The 16,190-nt window shown below is 48.1% G+C and overlaps 1 protein-coding gene across 1 annotated transcript in view; it reads right to left on the reverse strand.

Annotated features, from left to right (window-relative positions):
- Positions 1 to 16,190, reverse strand: part of cacna1fb (calcium channel, voltage-dependent, L type, alpha 1F subunit) — a 184,695-nt gene that overhangs the window by 130,311 nt on the left and 38,194 nt on the right. The window contains exons 5-6 of the mRNA XM_064922017.1: positions 5,671 to 5,810; positions 1,398 to 1,552 (exon numbers count right to left, since the gene is read on the reverse strand). Coding sequence (XP_064778089.1) covers positions 1,398 to 1,552; positions 5,671 to 5,810 — 295 coding nt within the window. The remainder of the gene's footprint in view (positions 1 to 1,397; positions 1,553 to 5,670; positions 5,811 to 16,190) is intronic.

Raw genomic sequence — 16,190 nt, forward strand, 5'->3', positions numbered from 1 at the left:
TATAGCATGGCATGGCCTTAGGAGCGCAACATGAGTCAAGTTCTTGTGTGGGAACGAACAACAGCCAAGTCTCTGGGGGCTTTAGTTAGCAGTCAACCATGGAGAACAGATCCAACCACGCTACACAGAACAGTCTCCCTTCAGTTTCATACAACTACACAGAACTACACAGTCTTCTCTTCAGTTCCATACAACTACACAGAACTACAGTCTTCTCTTCAGCTCCATACAACTACACAGAACTATACAGTCTTCTCTTCAGTTCCTTACAACTACACAGAACTACACAGTCTTCTCTTCAGTTCCATACAACTACACAGAACAGTCTCTCTTCAGCTCCATACAACTACACAGAACTATACAGTCTTCTCTTCAGCTCCATACAACTACACAGAACAGTCTTCTCTTCAGCTCCATACAACTACACAGAACAGTCTCTCTTCAGCTCCATACAACTACACAGAACTACACAGTCTTCTCTTCAGCTCCATACAACTACACAGAACTACACAGTCTTCTCTTCAGTTCCATATAACTACACAGAACTATACAGTCTTCTCTTCAGTTCCATACAACTACACAGAACAATACAGTCTTCTCTTCAGTTCCATACAACTACACAGAACTACAGTCTTCTCTTCAGCTCCATATAACTACACAGAACTATAGTCTTCTCTTCAGCTCCATACAACTACACAGAACAGTCTTCTCTTCAGTTCCTTACAACTACACAGAACTATACAGTCTTCTCTTCAGCTCCATACAACTACACAGAACTACACAGTCTTCTCTTCAGTTCCATATAACTACACAGAACGATACAGTCTTCTCTTCAGCTCCATACAACTACACAGAACTATACAGTCTTCTCTTCAGTTCCATACAACTACACAGAACTACAGTCTTCTCTTCAGCTCCATACAACTTAAAGTCTTTGGTGAAGTTCTAGATTCATACCTGTTAAGAGATCAAGAAAATGCTACAACGAGGAGCTCCACAATCCCTCTCTCTAAAAGTTAGGTGGCGATTGTTCTCGTCATCCGTACGAAAGGGTAGCACCTGCGAAATCACGATTTATCCAAACCCCCAACACCAGATGTAACGTTGCTCCTTAGACCACGTATTCTACAATATCAGTTTACGCAAATCTTTCCGTGAAAGATTATAACTACACAACCCTGCCTTTACACAAAACAGTTCCCTTCTGCTTCTGCTATGTGATTCCACAATGTGATGGAATCACAAACACTGTAAAACATGCTTCCCCTGAAATGATCTGTTCCTTCGGAATAGTTTACACCTACAGCACATGCATATATACAGACAAGTACGTGCACGACCTTCCTCAGACGCACGCACTCACTCACACTCGCAAACACACAACCCCCTCTACTCACTAGGTACTCCTGAGACCAGCCGTAGGGGCCTCAGTACTCTGAAGGCTCGGAGAGCTTTGACGTCCAGACCTCCAGGCTTCCCTGGCACATGGTGGGTCGACGCAGCCTCCCCAGTGGCCTTATGGGTCATCGTCTCCAGGACGACACTGAACAGCCTGGAACACACATCATCAGCTGAGTTAGATGGCCTACAGTATAACACATCATCATCGCCATCATCATCATCACCACCATCATCACCTGAGTTAGATGGCATACTGGGTAACAGATACTCTTCATCACCACCATCATCACCTGAGTTACATGGCCTACTGAATAACACATACTCAACACCATTACAGAGGAAAAATTACAGCCCAATAAAGTGGTGGTCAAGTATAGCCTGGTAGTCAAGTATAGCCTGGTAGTCAGGTACATCCTGGTGGTCAAGTATAGCCTGGTTGTCAAGTATAGCCTTGTAGTCAAGTATAGCCCGGTAGTCAAGTATAGCCCGGTAGTCAAGTATAGCCTGGTAGTCAAGTATAGCCTGGTGGCCAAGTATAGTCTGGTAGTCAAGTATAGCCCGGTAGTCAAGTATAACCTGGTAGTCAAGTATAGCCTGGTAGTCAAGTATAGCCTGGTAGTCAAGTATAGTCTGGTGGTCAAGTAAAGCCTGGTGGTCAAGTATAGCCTGGTAGTCAAGTATAGCCTGGTGGTCAAGTATAGCCCGGTAGTCAAGTATAGCCCGGTAGTCAAGTATAGCCTGGTAGTCAAGTATAGCCTGGTGGTCAAGTATAGCCTGGTGGTCAAGTATAGCCTGGTAGTCAAGTATAGCCTGGTAGTCAAGTATAGCCTGGTAGTCAGGTACATCCTGGTGGTCAAGTATAGCCTGGTTGTCAAGTATAGCCTTGTAGTCAAGTATAGCCCGGTAGTCAAGTATAGCCCGGTAGTCAAGTATAGCCTGGTAGTCAAATATAGCCTGGTAGTCAAGTATAGCCTGGTAGTCAAGTATAACCTGGTAGTCAAATATAGCCCGGTAGTCAAGTATAGCCCGGTAGTCAAGTATAGCCTGGTAGTCAAATATAGCCTGGTAGTCAAGTATAGCCTGGTAGTCAAGTATAACCTGGTAGTCAAATATAGCCCGGTAGTCAAGTATAGCCCGGTAGTTAAGTATAACCCGGTAGTCAAGTATAGCCTGGTAGTCAAGTATAGCCTGGTAGTCAAGTATAGTCTGGTGGTCAAGTAAAGCCTGGTGGTCAAGTAGAGCCTGGTAGTCAAGTATAGCCTGGTAGTCAAGTATAGCCTGGTAGTCAGGTATAGCCTGGTGGTCAAGTATAGCCTGGTGGTAAAGTATAGCCTGGTAGTCAAGTATAGCCTGGTAGTCAAGTATAGCCTGGTAGTCAGGTATAGCCTGGTGGTCAAGTATAGCCTGGTGGTCAAGTATAGCCGGGTAGTCAAGTATAGCCTGGTGGTCAAGTATAGCCGGGTAGTCAAGTATAGCCCGGTAGTCAAGTATAGCCTGGTGGCCAAGTATAGCCTGGTGGCCAAGTCAGCTCGTGCTTTAGCCAACACCTTGACATGACACACATCAAGACTAGAGATCAGGAGGAGTTGTCTACCCCAGACAGATGAGGAGGAGTTGTCTACCCCAGACAGATGAGGAGGAGTTGTCTACCCCAGACAGATCAGAAGGAGTTGTCTACCCCAGACAGATGAGGAGGAGTTGTCTACCCCAGACAGATGAGGAGGAGTTGTCTACCCCAGACAGATCAGAAGGAGTTGTCTACCCCAGACAGATGAGGAGGAGTTGTCTACCCCAGACAGATGAGGAGGAGTTGTCTACCCCAGACAGATGAGGAGGAGTTGTCTACCCCAGACTGATCAGAAGGAGTTGTCTACCCCAGACAGATCAGAAGGAGTTGTCTACCCCAGACAGATGAGGAGGAGTTGTCTACCCCAGACTGATCAGAAGGAGTTGTCTACCCCAGACAGATGAGGAGGAGTTGTCTACCCCAGACAGATGAGGAGGAGTTGTCTACCCCAGACAGATCAGGAGGAGTTGTCTACCCCAGACAGATGAGGAGGAGTTGTCTACCCCAGACAGATGAGGAGGAGTTGTCTACCCCAGACAGATGAGGAGGAGTTGTCTACCCCAGACAGATGAGGAGGAGTTGTCTACCCCAGACAGATGAGGAGGAGTTGTCTACCCCAGACAGAGATGAGAAGGAGTTGTCTACCCCAGACAGATGAGGAGGAGTTGTCTACCCCAGACAGATGAGGAGGAGTTGTCTACCCCAGACAGATGAGGAGGAGTTGTCTACCCCAGACAGAGATGAGGAGGAGTTGTCTACCCCAGACAGATGAGGAGGAGTTGTCTACCCCAGACAGAGATGAGGAGGAGTTGTCTACCCCAGACAGATGAGGAGGAGTTGTCTACCCCAGACAGATGAGGAGGAGTTGTCTACCCCAGACAGATGAGGAGGAGTTGTCTACCCCAGACAGATCAGGAGGAGTTGTCTACCCCAGACAGATGAGGAGGAGTTGTCTACCCCAGACAGATGAGGAGGAGTTGTCTACCCCAGACAGATCAGGATAGCCTGCTTCATAGGGCCATGTTGTACAATGGTATTGTTATTTGTTATTGCTTTGTTGTTGTGCTCTATAGTGTTTTTGCAATTGCAGACAGATTCCCATCAACATGTATCCACTAAGGAGCTTTAAACCCACTGATAGACAAAGAGAGAGAGAGAGGAGAAGAGATAGTGAGAGAGAAAGAGAGAGAGAGAGAGGGAGGAGAAGAGATAGTGAGAGAGCAAGAGAGAGAGAAAGAGAGAGAGGGAGGAGATGAGATAGTGAGAGAGCGAGAGAGAGAGAAAGAGAGAGAGAGAGAGAGAGAGAGAGAGAGAGAGAGAGAGAGAGAGAGAGAGAGAGAAAGCCAAGGGAGTCTGGGTCAGATTAAGAGACAAACAGGAACAGGGGAGGGAGAAAGAGAAAGGGAGGGGGAGAGGGAAACTGAGATTGAGGGAGTGAGGGAGAGGAGAGAGAGAGAAAGGGAGGGGGGATGGGTTTGTGTACCAGAGACTGCCCGATCATTCTAGATCCAGATTAACCATAAGTAGGAGAGAGAGCAAAGTGAAGAGATGGAGGAGATGAGGGTGGTTTGAGGAGAGGAGGAGAGATTGAGGGCTGGAGGAGAGATGGAGGAGAGGAGCAGAGATGGAGAGATGGAGAAGAGGAGCAAAGATGGAGGGATGAAGGAGGGGAGCAGAGATGGCGAGATGAAGGAGAGATGTAGGGATGGAGGAGAGAAGGAGAGGAGCAGAGATGGAGGGATGAAGGAGAGGTGTAGGGATGGAGGAGAGAAGGAGAGGAGCAGAGATGGAGGGATGAAGGAGAGGAGCAGAGATGGAGGGATGGAGGAGAGGAGCAAAGGTGGAGGGATGAAGGAGAGGAGCAGAGATGGAGGAGAAGAGCAGAGATGGAGGGATGGAGGAGAGGAGCAGAGATGGAGAGATGGAGGAGAGGAGCAGAGATGGAGGGATGGAGGAGAAGAGCAGAGATGGAGGGATGGAGGAGAGGAGCAGAGATGGAGAGATGGAGGAGAGGAGCAGAGATGGAGAGATGGAGGAGAGGAGCAGAGATGGAGGGATGGAGGAGAGGAGCAGAGATGGAGAGATGGAGGAGAGGAGCAGAGATGGAGGGATGAAGGAGAGGAGCAGAGATGGAGGGATGAAGGAGAGGAGCAGAGATGGAGGGATCAAGGAGATGAGCAGAGATGGAGGGATGAAGGAGATGAGCAGAGATGGAGGGATGAAGGAGATGAGCAGAGATGGGGGATGGAGGAGAAGAGCAGAGATGGAGAGATGGAGGAGAGGAGCAGAGATGGAGGAGAATAGCAGAGATGGAGAGATGGAGGAGAGGAGCAGAGATGGAGGAGAAGAGCAGAGATGGAGAGATGGAGGAGAGGAGCAGAGATGGAGGGATGGAGAAGAGGAGCAGAGATGGAGGGATGAAGGAGAGGAGCAGAGGAGAGATGGAGGAGACATTGAGGAGAGATGGAGGAGACATGGAGGAGAGATGGAGTAAAGAGATTGAGGAGAGATGGAGGAGACATTGAGGAGAGATTGAGGAGAGATGGGGGAGAGATTGTGGAGAGAGATGAAGGAGACATGGAGGAGAGATGGAGGAGAAATTGAACGTGGTAAAAATGAAAAGGGCAGAAGACAACCTTAAGAGGTAGTGGACGATTCTAACAATAGGAGTTGGAGCAGGTAAAATGACCATTCTGTTTTACCCGACGATGACAATGACAAAGTCCAACAAGTTCCATCCGTTGCGAATGTAGGAGCTGGGGTGCATCACTAAGCCATAAGCCAAGATCTTCAGAAAGGTCTCGATGGTGAAGATAATCAGAAACACATATTCCACTTGTTCCTGGAGAAAGAAGAGACAAAAAACAACAAAAAACCAACATCAGACGTTACATCTCTGAATTCAACATTTCCACCAGGCGGACATGAATAACACAAACATACTTATAATTGTTTAAGTACGATGAGAGTGTATGTGCTAATCAACAGATGTAAAACGTGAAATGTCAGTTTTGTCTTTCTGTTCCAATTGATCAAATCCAACTCAAAAGGACCAGTCTATGAGGGGGGGGTTGTGAGAGATCTGGCTGAAAGGACCAGTCTATGAGGGGGTTTGTGAGAGATCTGGCTGAAAGGACCAGTCTATGAGGGGGGTTGTGAGAGATCTGGCTGAAAGGACCAGTCTATGAGGGGGTTTGTGAGAGATCTGGCTGAAAGGACCAGTCTATGAGGGGGGGTTTGTGAGAGATCTGGCTGAAAGGACCAGTCTATGAGGGGGGGTTTGTGAGAGATCTGGCTGAAAGGACCAGTCCATGAGGGGGGGTTTGTGAGAGATCTGGCTGAAAGGACCAGTCTATGGGGGGGGGGGGGTTGTGAGAGACCGTGTGAGGTAGTTTCTACATCTTTTTACTGAATATTACTAGACAGTAGACAGTACAGTTAGTCTTGAGCCAACCCAGAGAGAGGACTGTAAAATGTGTTTGGTATTAGAGGACTGTAGAATGTGTTTGGTATTTTAGGAGAGGACTGTAGAATATGTTTGCTAGTAGAGGAGAGGACTGTAGAATATGTTTGCTAGTAGAGGAGAGGACTGTAGAATATGTTTGCTAGTAGAGGAGAGGACTGTAGAATATGTTTGCTCGTAGAGGAGCGGACTGTAGAATATGTTTGCTAGTAGAGGAGCGGACTGTAGAATATGTTTGCTCGTAGAGGAGCGGACTGTAGAATATGTTTGCTAGTAGAGGAGAGGACTGTAGAATATGTTTGCTAGTAGAGGAGCGGACTGTAGAATATGTTTGCTAGTAGAGGAGCGGACTGTAGAATATGTTTGCTCGTAGACAAAGGAGTTAGTGAGCCTTTCACAGGATTACCAGTCTGCCATTATCCCTCTCTCTGTCTCTCCGTAACTCTTTGTCTGGATGGATTGACACACACACACTGCCCAGACCTGAGACACACACACTGGCCCGGCCTGCTACTACAAACACATATGTGCGCATTTGCACACACACACAGAGACAGGCAGACAGGCAAACACACACACACACACACACACACACACACACACACACACACACACACACACACACACACACACACACACACACACACACACACACACACACACACACACACACACACACGTCCCTCATATACAGTCACTCTATTGATTGATACAGGGCCTTCAGACCCCTTGACTCTTTCCATATTTTGTAACGTTACAGCCTTATTCTAAAGTACACTAAATAAAAACATTTCCTCAGCAATCTACACACGATACCCCGATAATGACAAAGCAAAAAACAGTTTTTAGAAATGTTTGCAAATGTATTAAAAATGAAAAACAATAATACCTTATTTAAGTATTCAGACTCTTTGCTATGAGATTTAAAATTGATCTCAGGTGCTTCCTGTTTCCATTGATCATCCTTGAGATGTTTCTACAACTTGATTAGAGTCCACCTGTGATAAATTTAATTGATTGGAAATGATTTGGAAAGGCACACACACCTGTCTATATAAGGTCTCACAGTTGACAGTGAATGTCAGAGCAAAAAACAAGCCACGAGTACGAAGGAATTGTCCGTAGAGCTCCGAGACAGGATTGTGTCGAGGCACAGATCTGGGGAAGGGTACCAAAAAATGTCTGCAGCATTGAAGGTCCTCAAGAACACAGTGGCCTCCATCATTCTTAAACGGAAAAAGTTTGGAACCAACAAGACCAAGAGATATTTGAGTGATACAACCTTCCCAGATCTGCAGATTTTGCGGTGAAGAGGCAGAGTCATTAGATCATGTATTTTGGTATTGTTCATATGTAGCTTGTTTTTTGGTCACAGGTCCGTGAATCGCGGAAGAATTTCTACATTTGACAGGAGCTAACCTTGCAGGTAGCACTACCAGTTGATCTGAAAAGTCATAGTCCTATATTATAATCTCCACCCGGCACAGCCAGAAGAGGACTGGCCACCCCACATAGCCTGGTTCCTCTCTAGGTTTCTAATCTCCACCCGGCACAGCCAGAAGAGGACTGGCCACCCCACATAGCCTGGTTCCTCTCTAGGTTTCTAATCTCCACCCGGCACAGCCAGAAGAGGACTGGTCACCCCACGTAGCCTGGTTCCTCTCTAGGTTTCTAATCTCCACCCGGCACAGCCAGAAGAGGACTGGCCACCCCACATAGCCTGGTTCCTCTCTAGGTTTCTAATCTCCACCCGGCACAGCCAGAAGAGGACTGGCCACCCCACATAGCCTGGTTCCTCTCTAGGTTTCTAATCTCCACCCGGCACAGCCAGAAGAGGACTGGCCACCCCACATAGCCTGGTTCCTCTCTAGGTTTCTAATCTCCACCCGGCACAGCCAGAAGAGGACTGGTCACCCCACGTAGCCTGGTTCCTCTCTAGGTTTCTAATCTCCACCCGGCACAGCCAGAAGAGGACTGGCCACCCCACATAGCCTGGTTCCTCTCTAGGTTTCTAATCTCCACCCGGCACAGCCAGAAGAGGACTGGCCACCCCACATAGCCTGGTTCCTCTCTAGGTTTCTAATCTCCACCCGGCACAGCCAGAAGAGGACTGGCCACCCCACATAGCCTGGTTCCTCTCTAGGTTTCTAATCTCCACCCGGCACAGCCAGAAGAGGACTGGCCACCCCACATAGCCTGGTTCTTCTCTAGGTTTCTAATCTCCACCCGGCACAGCCAGAAGAGGACTGGCCACCCCACATAGCCTGGTTCCTCTCTAGGTTTCTAATCTCCACCCGGCACAGCCAGAAGAGGACTGGCCACCCCACATAGCCTGGTTCCTCTCTAGGTTTCTAATCTCCACCCGGCACAGCCAGAAGAGGACTGGCCACCCCACATAGCCTGGTTCCTCTCTAGGTTTCTAATCTCCACCCGGCACAGCCAGAAGAGGACTGGCCACCCCACATAGCCTGGTTCCTCTCTAGGTTTCTAATCTCCACCCGGCACAGCCAGAAGAGGACTGGCCACCCCACATAGCCTGGTTCCTCTCTAGGTTTCTTCCTAGGTTTGGGCCTTTCTAGGGAGTTTTTCCTAGCCACCGTGCTTCTACACCTGCATTGCTTGCAGTTTGGGGTTTTAGGCTGGGTTTCTGTTCAGCACTTTGTGACATCAGCTGATGTACGAAGGGCTTTATAAATACATTTCAATTGATAGTCAATCGATCAATAATATAATAATACTTTTAGCAACAACAACAAAAATAAGTTTATTATGGGAATAGAAAGGTTCAGAACCTTTATGAAAAACGTAACGACTTTCTTCCTGGGAAGGAGAGGCGGACCAAAACGCAGCGGGGTTAGAGTTCATGTTATTTTAATAAGGTAACTCAACATGAACAGAATACAAAACAAGCAAACGTGAACACCGAAACAGTCCTAACTGGTGCAGAAAAACACAAAGACAGGAAACAACCACCCACACAAAAACCCTACACAAAACGGTCTACCTACATATGGTTCCCAATCAGAGACAATGACTAACACCTGCCTCTGATTGAGAACCATATCAGTCCAAACATAGAAATAGACACACTAGACATACAACATAGAATGCCCACCCGGCTCACGTCCTGACCAACACTAAAACAAGGTGACAAATAGAAATCCAACATGGATGGTGTTGTGGGAAAGACGGGTTGAACGGAGCTGAAGATTACAAATACTAACAACTAATAACAACTAGATGACTCAACTAGATGACTCACTAGATGACTCAACTAGATGACTCACTAGATGACTCAACTAGTGACTCACTAGATGACTCACTAGATGACTCACTAGATGACTCAACTAGATGACTCACTAGATGACTCAACTAGATGACTCACTAGATGACTCAACTAGATGACTCACTAGATGACTCACTAGATGACTCAACTAGATGACTCACTAGATGACTCACTAGATGACTCACTAGATGACTCAACTAGATGACTCACTAGATGACTCAACTAGATGACTCACTAGATGACTCAACTAGATGACTCAACTAGATGTGTGTCGGTAGCTATCAAGTAAACACAATGGTAATTAGATGACTCACTAGATGACTCAACTAGATGACTCACTAGATGACTCAACTAGATGACTCACTAGATGACTCAACTAGATGACTCAACTAGATGACTCACTAGATGACTCACTAGATGACTCACTAGATGACTCACTAGATGACTCAACTAGATGACTCACTAGATGACTCACTAGATGACTCAACTAGATGACTCACTAGATGACTCACTAGATGACTCAACTAGATGACTCACTAGATGACTCACTAGATGACTCAACTAGATGACTCACTAGATGACTCAACTCGATGACTCAACTAGATGTGTGTCGGTAGCTATCAAGTAAACGCAATGTTAATTAGATGACTCACTAGATGACTCAACTAGATGACTCACTAGATGACTCAACTAGATGACTCACTAGATGACTCAACTAGATGACTCACTAGATGACTCACTAGATGACTCACTAGATGACTCACTAGATGACTCACTAGATGACTCAACTAGATGACTCACTAGATGACTCACTAGATTCCTCAACTAGATGACTCACTAGATGACTCACTAGATGACTCACTAGATGACTCAACTAGATGACTCACTAGATGACTCGCTAGATGACTCAACTAGATGACTCACTAGATGACTCAACCTACCGTGTTGGTGAAACGTATATAGGTTCAGAACGTTTAGTGAAAGAAATAGATGGTTGAGATTAGAGGAAGGATAGGAGGGAAAACAAAACAAAATATAACTATTAAAATAGACTGTAATGTCTAGCAGGAAGTAGAAGCCTAAGTCTTGTTGTTCATTGGTTTACTCCGATTAGGGGAGTGGTGGTAAGGTTAGAAAATAATAAAGGACAATGTCATTTAAAAAAATGTGTATTTATATGTATGTATGTGTATAGCATCATGCTGTGGGGATGTTTTTCAGAGGCAGGGACTGGGAGACTAGTCAGGATGGGAGGGAAAGATGAACGGAGCAAAGACAGAACCTCAGACTGGGGTGAAGGTTCACCTTCCAACAGGACAACGACCCTAAGCACACAGCCAAGTCAACGCAGGAGTGGCTTTGTGACACCGTCGTGGTATCGGCTTATACTGCTGTAACTATTTTTATTTTTTTTATTTTTTTTATTTTACCTTTATTTAGCAAGGCAAGTCAGTTAAGAACACATTCTTATTTTCAATGATGGCCTAGGAACAGTGGGTTAACTGCCTTGTTCAGGGGCAGAACGACAGATTTGTACCTTGTCAGCTTGGGGGTTTGAACTTGCTTGGGGGTTTGAACTTGCAACCTTCCGGTTACTAGTCCAACACTCTAACCACTAGGCTACCCAAAGAGAAATCTTTCAGGAGGTAATACAGTCAACATTTGATTGTGAGGTCGGGTTAATTAACAAAAGGACTTGTTATCTCAATCACACCATGAGCGGTTAATCATGAAACATACACCAACACCTTTCTTCTTCCTGGAGAGTTATTTATTCCTGTCTGTGTGATGAACTGAGAATCCAGATGGCTGTATGACGGGGACAGTATATTTGGAGAGAGCCACGATTCTGTGAAACAGAGTACGTTACAGTCCCTGATGTCGCTCTGGAAAGAGATCCTCGCTCTGACTGAGCTCATCTACTTTATTGTCCAGGGACTGAACATTAGCGAGTAATATACTCGGAAGCGGTGGATGGTATGCGCGCCTCCTGAGTCGGACTAGAAGTGCACTCCAAATACCTCTTCTCCGCCGGCAGCATCTTGGAGCAGCCTCTGGGATAAATATAACTGGGTGTACAAACAAAGAATCCGATTCAGGAAAGTCTTATTTCTGGTCGTAATGCTGGTGAGTTACCGCCGCTCTGATATCCAAAAGTTAATTCTGGCATGTATGTTGTAATACAAAAATCTTTCATGGGATAATAATGTAAGAAATAACACACTAAAAAACAAAATACTGCAAAGTTGCTTTGGAGCTAGAAGCAGAGCTGCCATGTCTGTTGACACCATCTGAAATGTTTTCCAACAATACAGACTTTAAAAAAATAACAGTAACAAGAAAAAATATATTTGATTTATGGTATCATATAAATATTTAATTGTTGTTGTTTTTCAAAAAAAAAACTGATTGTTTGTTTTTCATTTCAATTACAAAACAAAATGTTTTAGAATAATTCACGGTTCTTGGCATTGTGAGACCCTCCGTGGCTTCGTAAAAACATCTGTGGCCAAAGACAGTCTCACGAAGCCACGGACAGTCCTGTTTGCTTGTTTTTCATTTTGATTACCGAAACAAACTTAATAGAATAATTCACCGATCATGGTTTTGGCCATTGTCAAAAAATCCTGGACATTCTCAAAGCCAAGGACGGTGAATTAATCTAATAAGTTTGTTTCGTAAACAAAATGAAAAACAAACTATCTGTTTTATTATTAAACAAACATTTTTAAATAGGGGTGGGGTCAGAAGCATGATTTCCTAAATCTGATCTCTCAATCCATGAGCACAATCCACTGTGTGGAAGTAAATGTTATAACATTAGTTATGTGTGTGTGTACTAGTGGTTAGAGTGTAGGGGCGGCAGGTAGCCTAGTGGTTAGAGTGTAGGGGCGGCAGGTAGCCTAGTGGTTAGAGTGTAGGGGCGGTAGGTAGCCTAGTGGTTAGAGTGTAGGGGCGGCAGGGTAGCCTAGTGGTTAGAGTGTAGGGGCGGCAGGGTAGTCTAGTGGTTAGAGTGTAGGGGCGGCGGGTAGCCTAGTGGTTAGAGTGTAGGGGCGGCGGGTAGCCTAGTGGTTAGAGTGTAGGGGCGGTAGGTAGCCTAGTGGTTAGAGTGTAGGGGCGGTAGGTAGCCTAGTGGTTAGAGTGTTGGGGCGGCAGGGTAGCCTAGTGGTTAGAGTGTAGGGGCGGCAGGGTAGCCCAGTGGTTAGAGTGTAGGGGCGGCAGGTAGCCCAGTGGTTAGAGTGTAGGGGCGGCAGGTAGCCCAGTGGTTCGAGTGTAGGGGCGGCAGGTAGCCTAGTGGTTAGAGTGTAGGGGCGGCGGGTAGCCTAGTGGTTAGAGTGTAGGGGCGGCGGGTAGCCTAGTGGTTAGAGTGTAGGGGCGGTAGGTAGCCTAGTGGTTAGAGTGTAGGGGCGGTAGGTAGCCTAGTGGTTAGAGTGTTGGGGCGGCAGGGTAGCCTAGTGGTTAGAGTGTAGGGGCGGCAGGGTAGCCCAGTGGTTAGAGTGTAGGGGCGGCAGGTAGCCCAGTGGTTAGAGTGTAGGGGCGGCAGGTAGCCCAGTGGTTCGAGTGTAGGGGCGGCAGGTAGCCTAGTGGTTAGAGTGTAGGGGCGGCAGGTAGCCTAGTGGTTAGACTGTAGAGGCGGCAGGTAGCCCAGTGGTTCGAGTGTAGGGGCGGCAGGTAGCCTAGTGGTTAGAGTGTAGGGGCGGAAGGTAGCCTAGTGGTTAGACTGTAGAGGCGGCAGGTAGCCTAGTGGTTAGAGTGTAGGGGCGGCAGGTAGCCTAGTGGTTAGAGTGTAGGGGCGGCAGGTAGCCTAGTGGTTAGAGTGTAGGGGCGGCAGGTAGCCCAGTGGTTCGAGTGTAGGGGCGGCAGGTAGCCTAGTGGTTAGAGTGTAGGGGCGGCAGGTAGCCTAGTGGTTAGACTGTAGAGGCGGCAGGTAGCCCAGTGGTTCGAGTGTAGGGGCGGCAGGTAGCCTAGTGGTTAGAGTGTAGGGGCGGAAGGTAGCCTAGTGGTTAGACTGTAGAGGCGGCAGGTAGCCTAGTGGTTAGAGTGTAGGGGCGGCAGGTAGCCTAGTGGTTAGAGTGTAGGGGCGGCAGGTAGCCTAGTGGTTAGAGTGTAGGGGCGGTAGGTAGCCTAGTGGTTAGAGTGTAGGGGCAGCAAGGGTAGCCTAGTGGTTAGAGTGTAGGGGCGGCAGGGTAGTCTAGTGGTTAGAGTGTAGGGGCGGCGGGGCGGCGGGTAGCCTAGTGGTTAGAGTGTAGGGGCGGCGGGTAGCCTAGTGGTTAGAGTGTAGGGGCGGTAGGTAGCCTAGTGGTTAGAGTGTAGGGGCGGTAGGTAGCCTAGTGGTTAGAGTGTTGGGGCGGCAGGGTAGCCTAGTGGTTAGAGTGTAGGGGCGGCAGGGTAGCCTAGTGGTTAGAGTGTAGGGGCGGCAGGTAGCCTAGTGGTTAGAGTGTAGGGGCGGCAGGGTAGCCTAGTGGTTAGAGTGTAGGGGCGGCAGGTAGCCTAGTGGTTAGAGTGTAGGGGCGGCAGGGTAGTCTAGTGGTTAGAGTGTAGGGGCGGCGGGTAGCCTAGTGGTTAGAGTGTAGGGGCGGCAGGGTAGCCTAGTGGTTAGAGTGTAGGGGCGGCAGGGTAGTCTAGTGGTTAGAGTGTAGGGGCGGCGGGTAGCCTAGTGGTTAGAGTGTAGGGGCGGCAGGGTAGCCTAGTGGTTAGAGTGTAGGGGCGGCAGGGTAGTCTAGTGGTTAGAGTGTAGGGGTGGCGGGTAGCCTAGTGGTTAGAGTGTAGGGGCGGCAGGTAGCCTAGTGGTTAGAGTGTAGGGGCGGTAGGTAGCCTAGTGGTTAGAGTGTAGGGGCGGTAGGTAGCCTAGTGGTTAGAGTGTTGGGGCGGCAGGGTAGCCTAGTGGTTAGAGTGTAGGGGCGGCAGGGTAGCCTAGTGGTTAGAGTGTAGGGGCGGCAGGTAGCCTAGTGGTTAGAGTGTAGGGGCGGCAGGGTAGCCTAGTGGTTAGAGTGTAGGGGCGGCAGGTAGCCTAGTGGTTAGAGTGTAGGGGCGGCAGGGTAGTCTAGTGGTTAGAGTGTAGGGGCGGCAGGTAGCCTAGTGGTTAGAGTGTAGGGGCGGTAGGTAGCCTAGTGGTTAGAGTGTAGGGGCGGTAGGTAGCCTAGTGGTTAGAGTGTTGGGGCGGCAGGGTAGCCTAGTGGTTAGAGTGTAGGGGCGGCAGGGTAGCCTAGTGGTTAGAGTGTAGGGGCGGCAGGTAGCCTAGTGGTTAGAGTGTAGGGGCGGCAGGGTAGCCTAGTGGTTAGAGTGTAGGGGCGGCAGGTAGCCTAGTAGTTAGAGTGTAGGGGCGGCAGGTAGCCTAGTGGTTAGAGTGTAGGGGGGGCAGGGTAGCCTAGTGGTTAGAGTGTAGGGGCGGTAGGTAGCCTAGTGGTTAGAGTGTAGGGGCGGCAGGGTAGCCTAGTGGTTAGAGTGTAGGGGCGGCAGGGTAGCCTAGTGGTTAGAGTGTAGGGGCGGCAGGTAGCCTAGTGGTTAGAGTGTAGGGGTGGCAGGGTAGCCTAGTGGTTAGAGTGTAGGGGCGGCAGGTAGCCTAGTGGTTAGAGTGTAGGGGCGGCAGGTAGCCTAGTGGTTAGAGTGTAGGGGCGGTAGGTAGCCTAGTGGTTAGAGTTTAGGGGCGGCAGGGTAGCCTAGTGGTTAGAGTGTAGGGGTGGCAGGGTAGTCTAGTGGTTAGAGTGTAGGGGCGGCGGGTAGCCTAGTGGTTAGAGTGTAGGGGCGGTGTGTAGCCTAGTGGTTAGAGCGTAGGGGTGGCAGGTAGCCTAGTGGTTAGAGTGTAGGGATGGCAGGGAGCCTAGTGGTTAGAGTGTAGAGGTGGCAGGGTAGCCTAGTGGTTAGAGTGTTGGACTAGTAACCGAAAGGTTGTAAGATCAAATCCCTGTGCTGACAAGGTACAAATCTGTTGTTAACTGCCCCTGAATAAGGCAGTTAACCTGTTGTTCCTAGGCTGTCATTGTACATAAGAATTTGATCTTAACTGACTTGCTTGGTTAAAAATTTATTTTTTATTTTTAATGGCATCACAGGATGTCTGAATAGTTCAGAGTAGTGTGTCTTTGGTAGGCTTAACGGAGAGCTCTTTGAAGATGGCGATGGATAGCCTACTTGAACAAGCTAAATAAAGTATACAGGTATGTAAATCATGGAAAGAGACACACATATGTGAAGCTGCTCAACCAGGTAAATTGGGGGAAAAGCATTTTTTTTTAAAAATGCTTACGAGGTTCACTGGCACGTCTCTTATTCCGTGGGGACCGCCACGGCTGCATCGCGGCTGGATAGGCTGCTCTCGACATCCATGGCATTACCAACTGCGTCACCGTTAAGACCAGCGTTTTGGTCGCTCTTATAAAATATCTGTAGTTGCACTGATTGAAATGAGCACATTGGCACATGTTTAAAAAAAAATCACCTCAAATATATCCAACCCTCCCAGCCTCAGCCCG

Source organism: Oncorhynchus masou, chromosome 18 (assembly GCF_036934945.1).
Source record: "Oncorhynchus masou masou isolate Uvic2021 chromosome 18, UVic_Omas_1.1, whole genome shotgun sequence".
In the NCBI taxonomy this organism is placed as follows: Eukaryota; Metazoa; Chordata; class Actinopteri; order Salmoniformes; family Salmonidae; genus Oncorhynchus; species Oncorhynchus masou.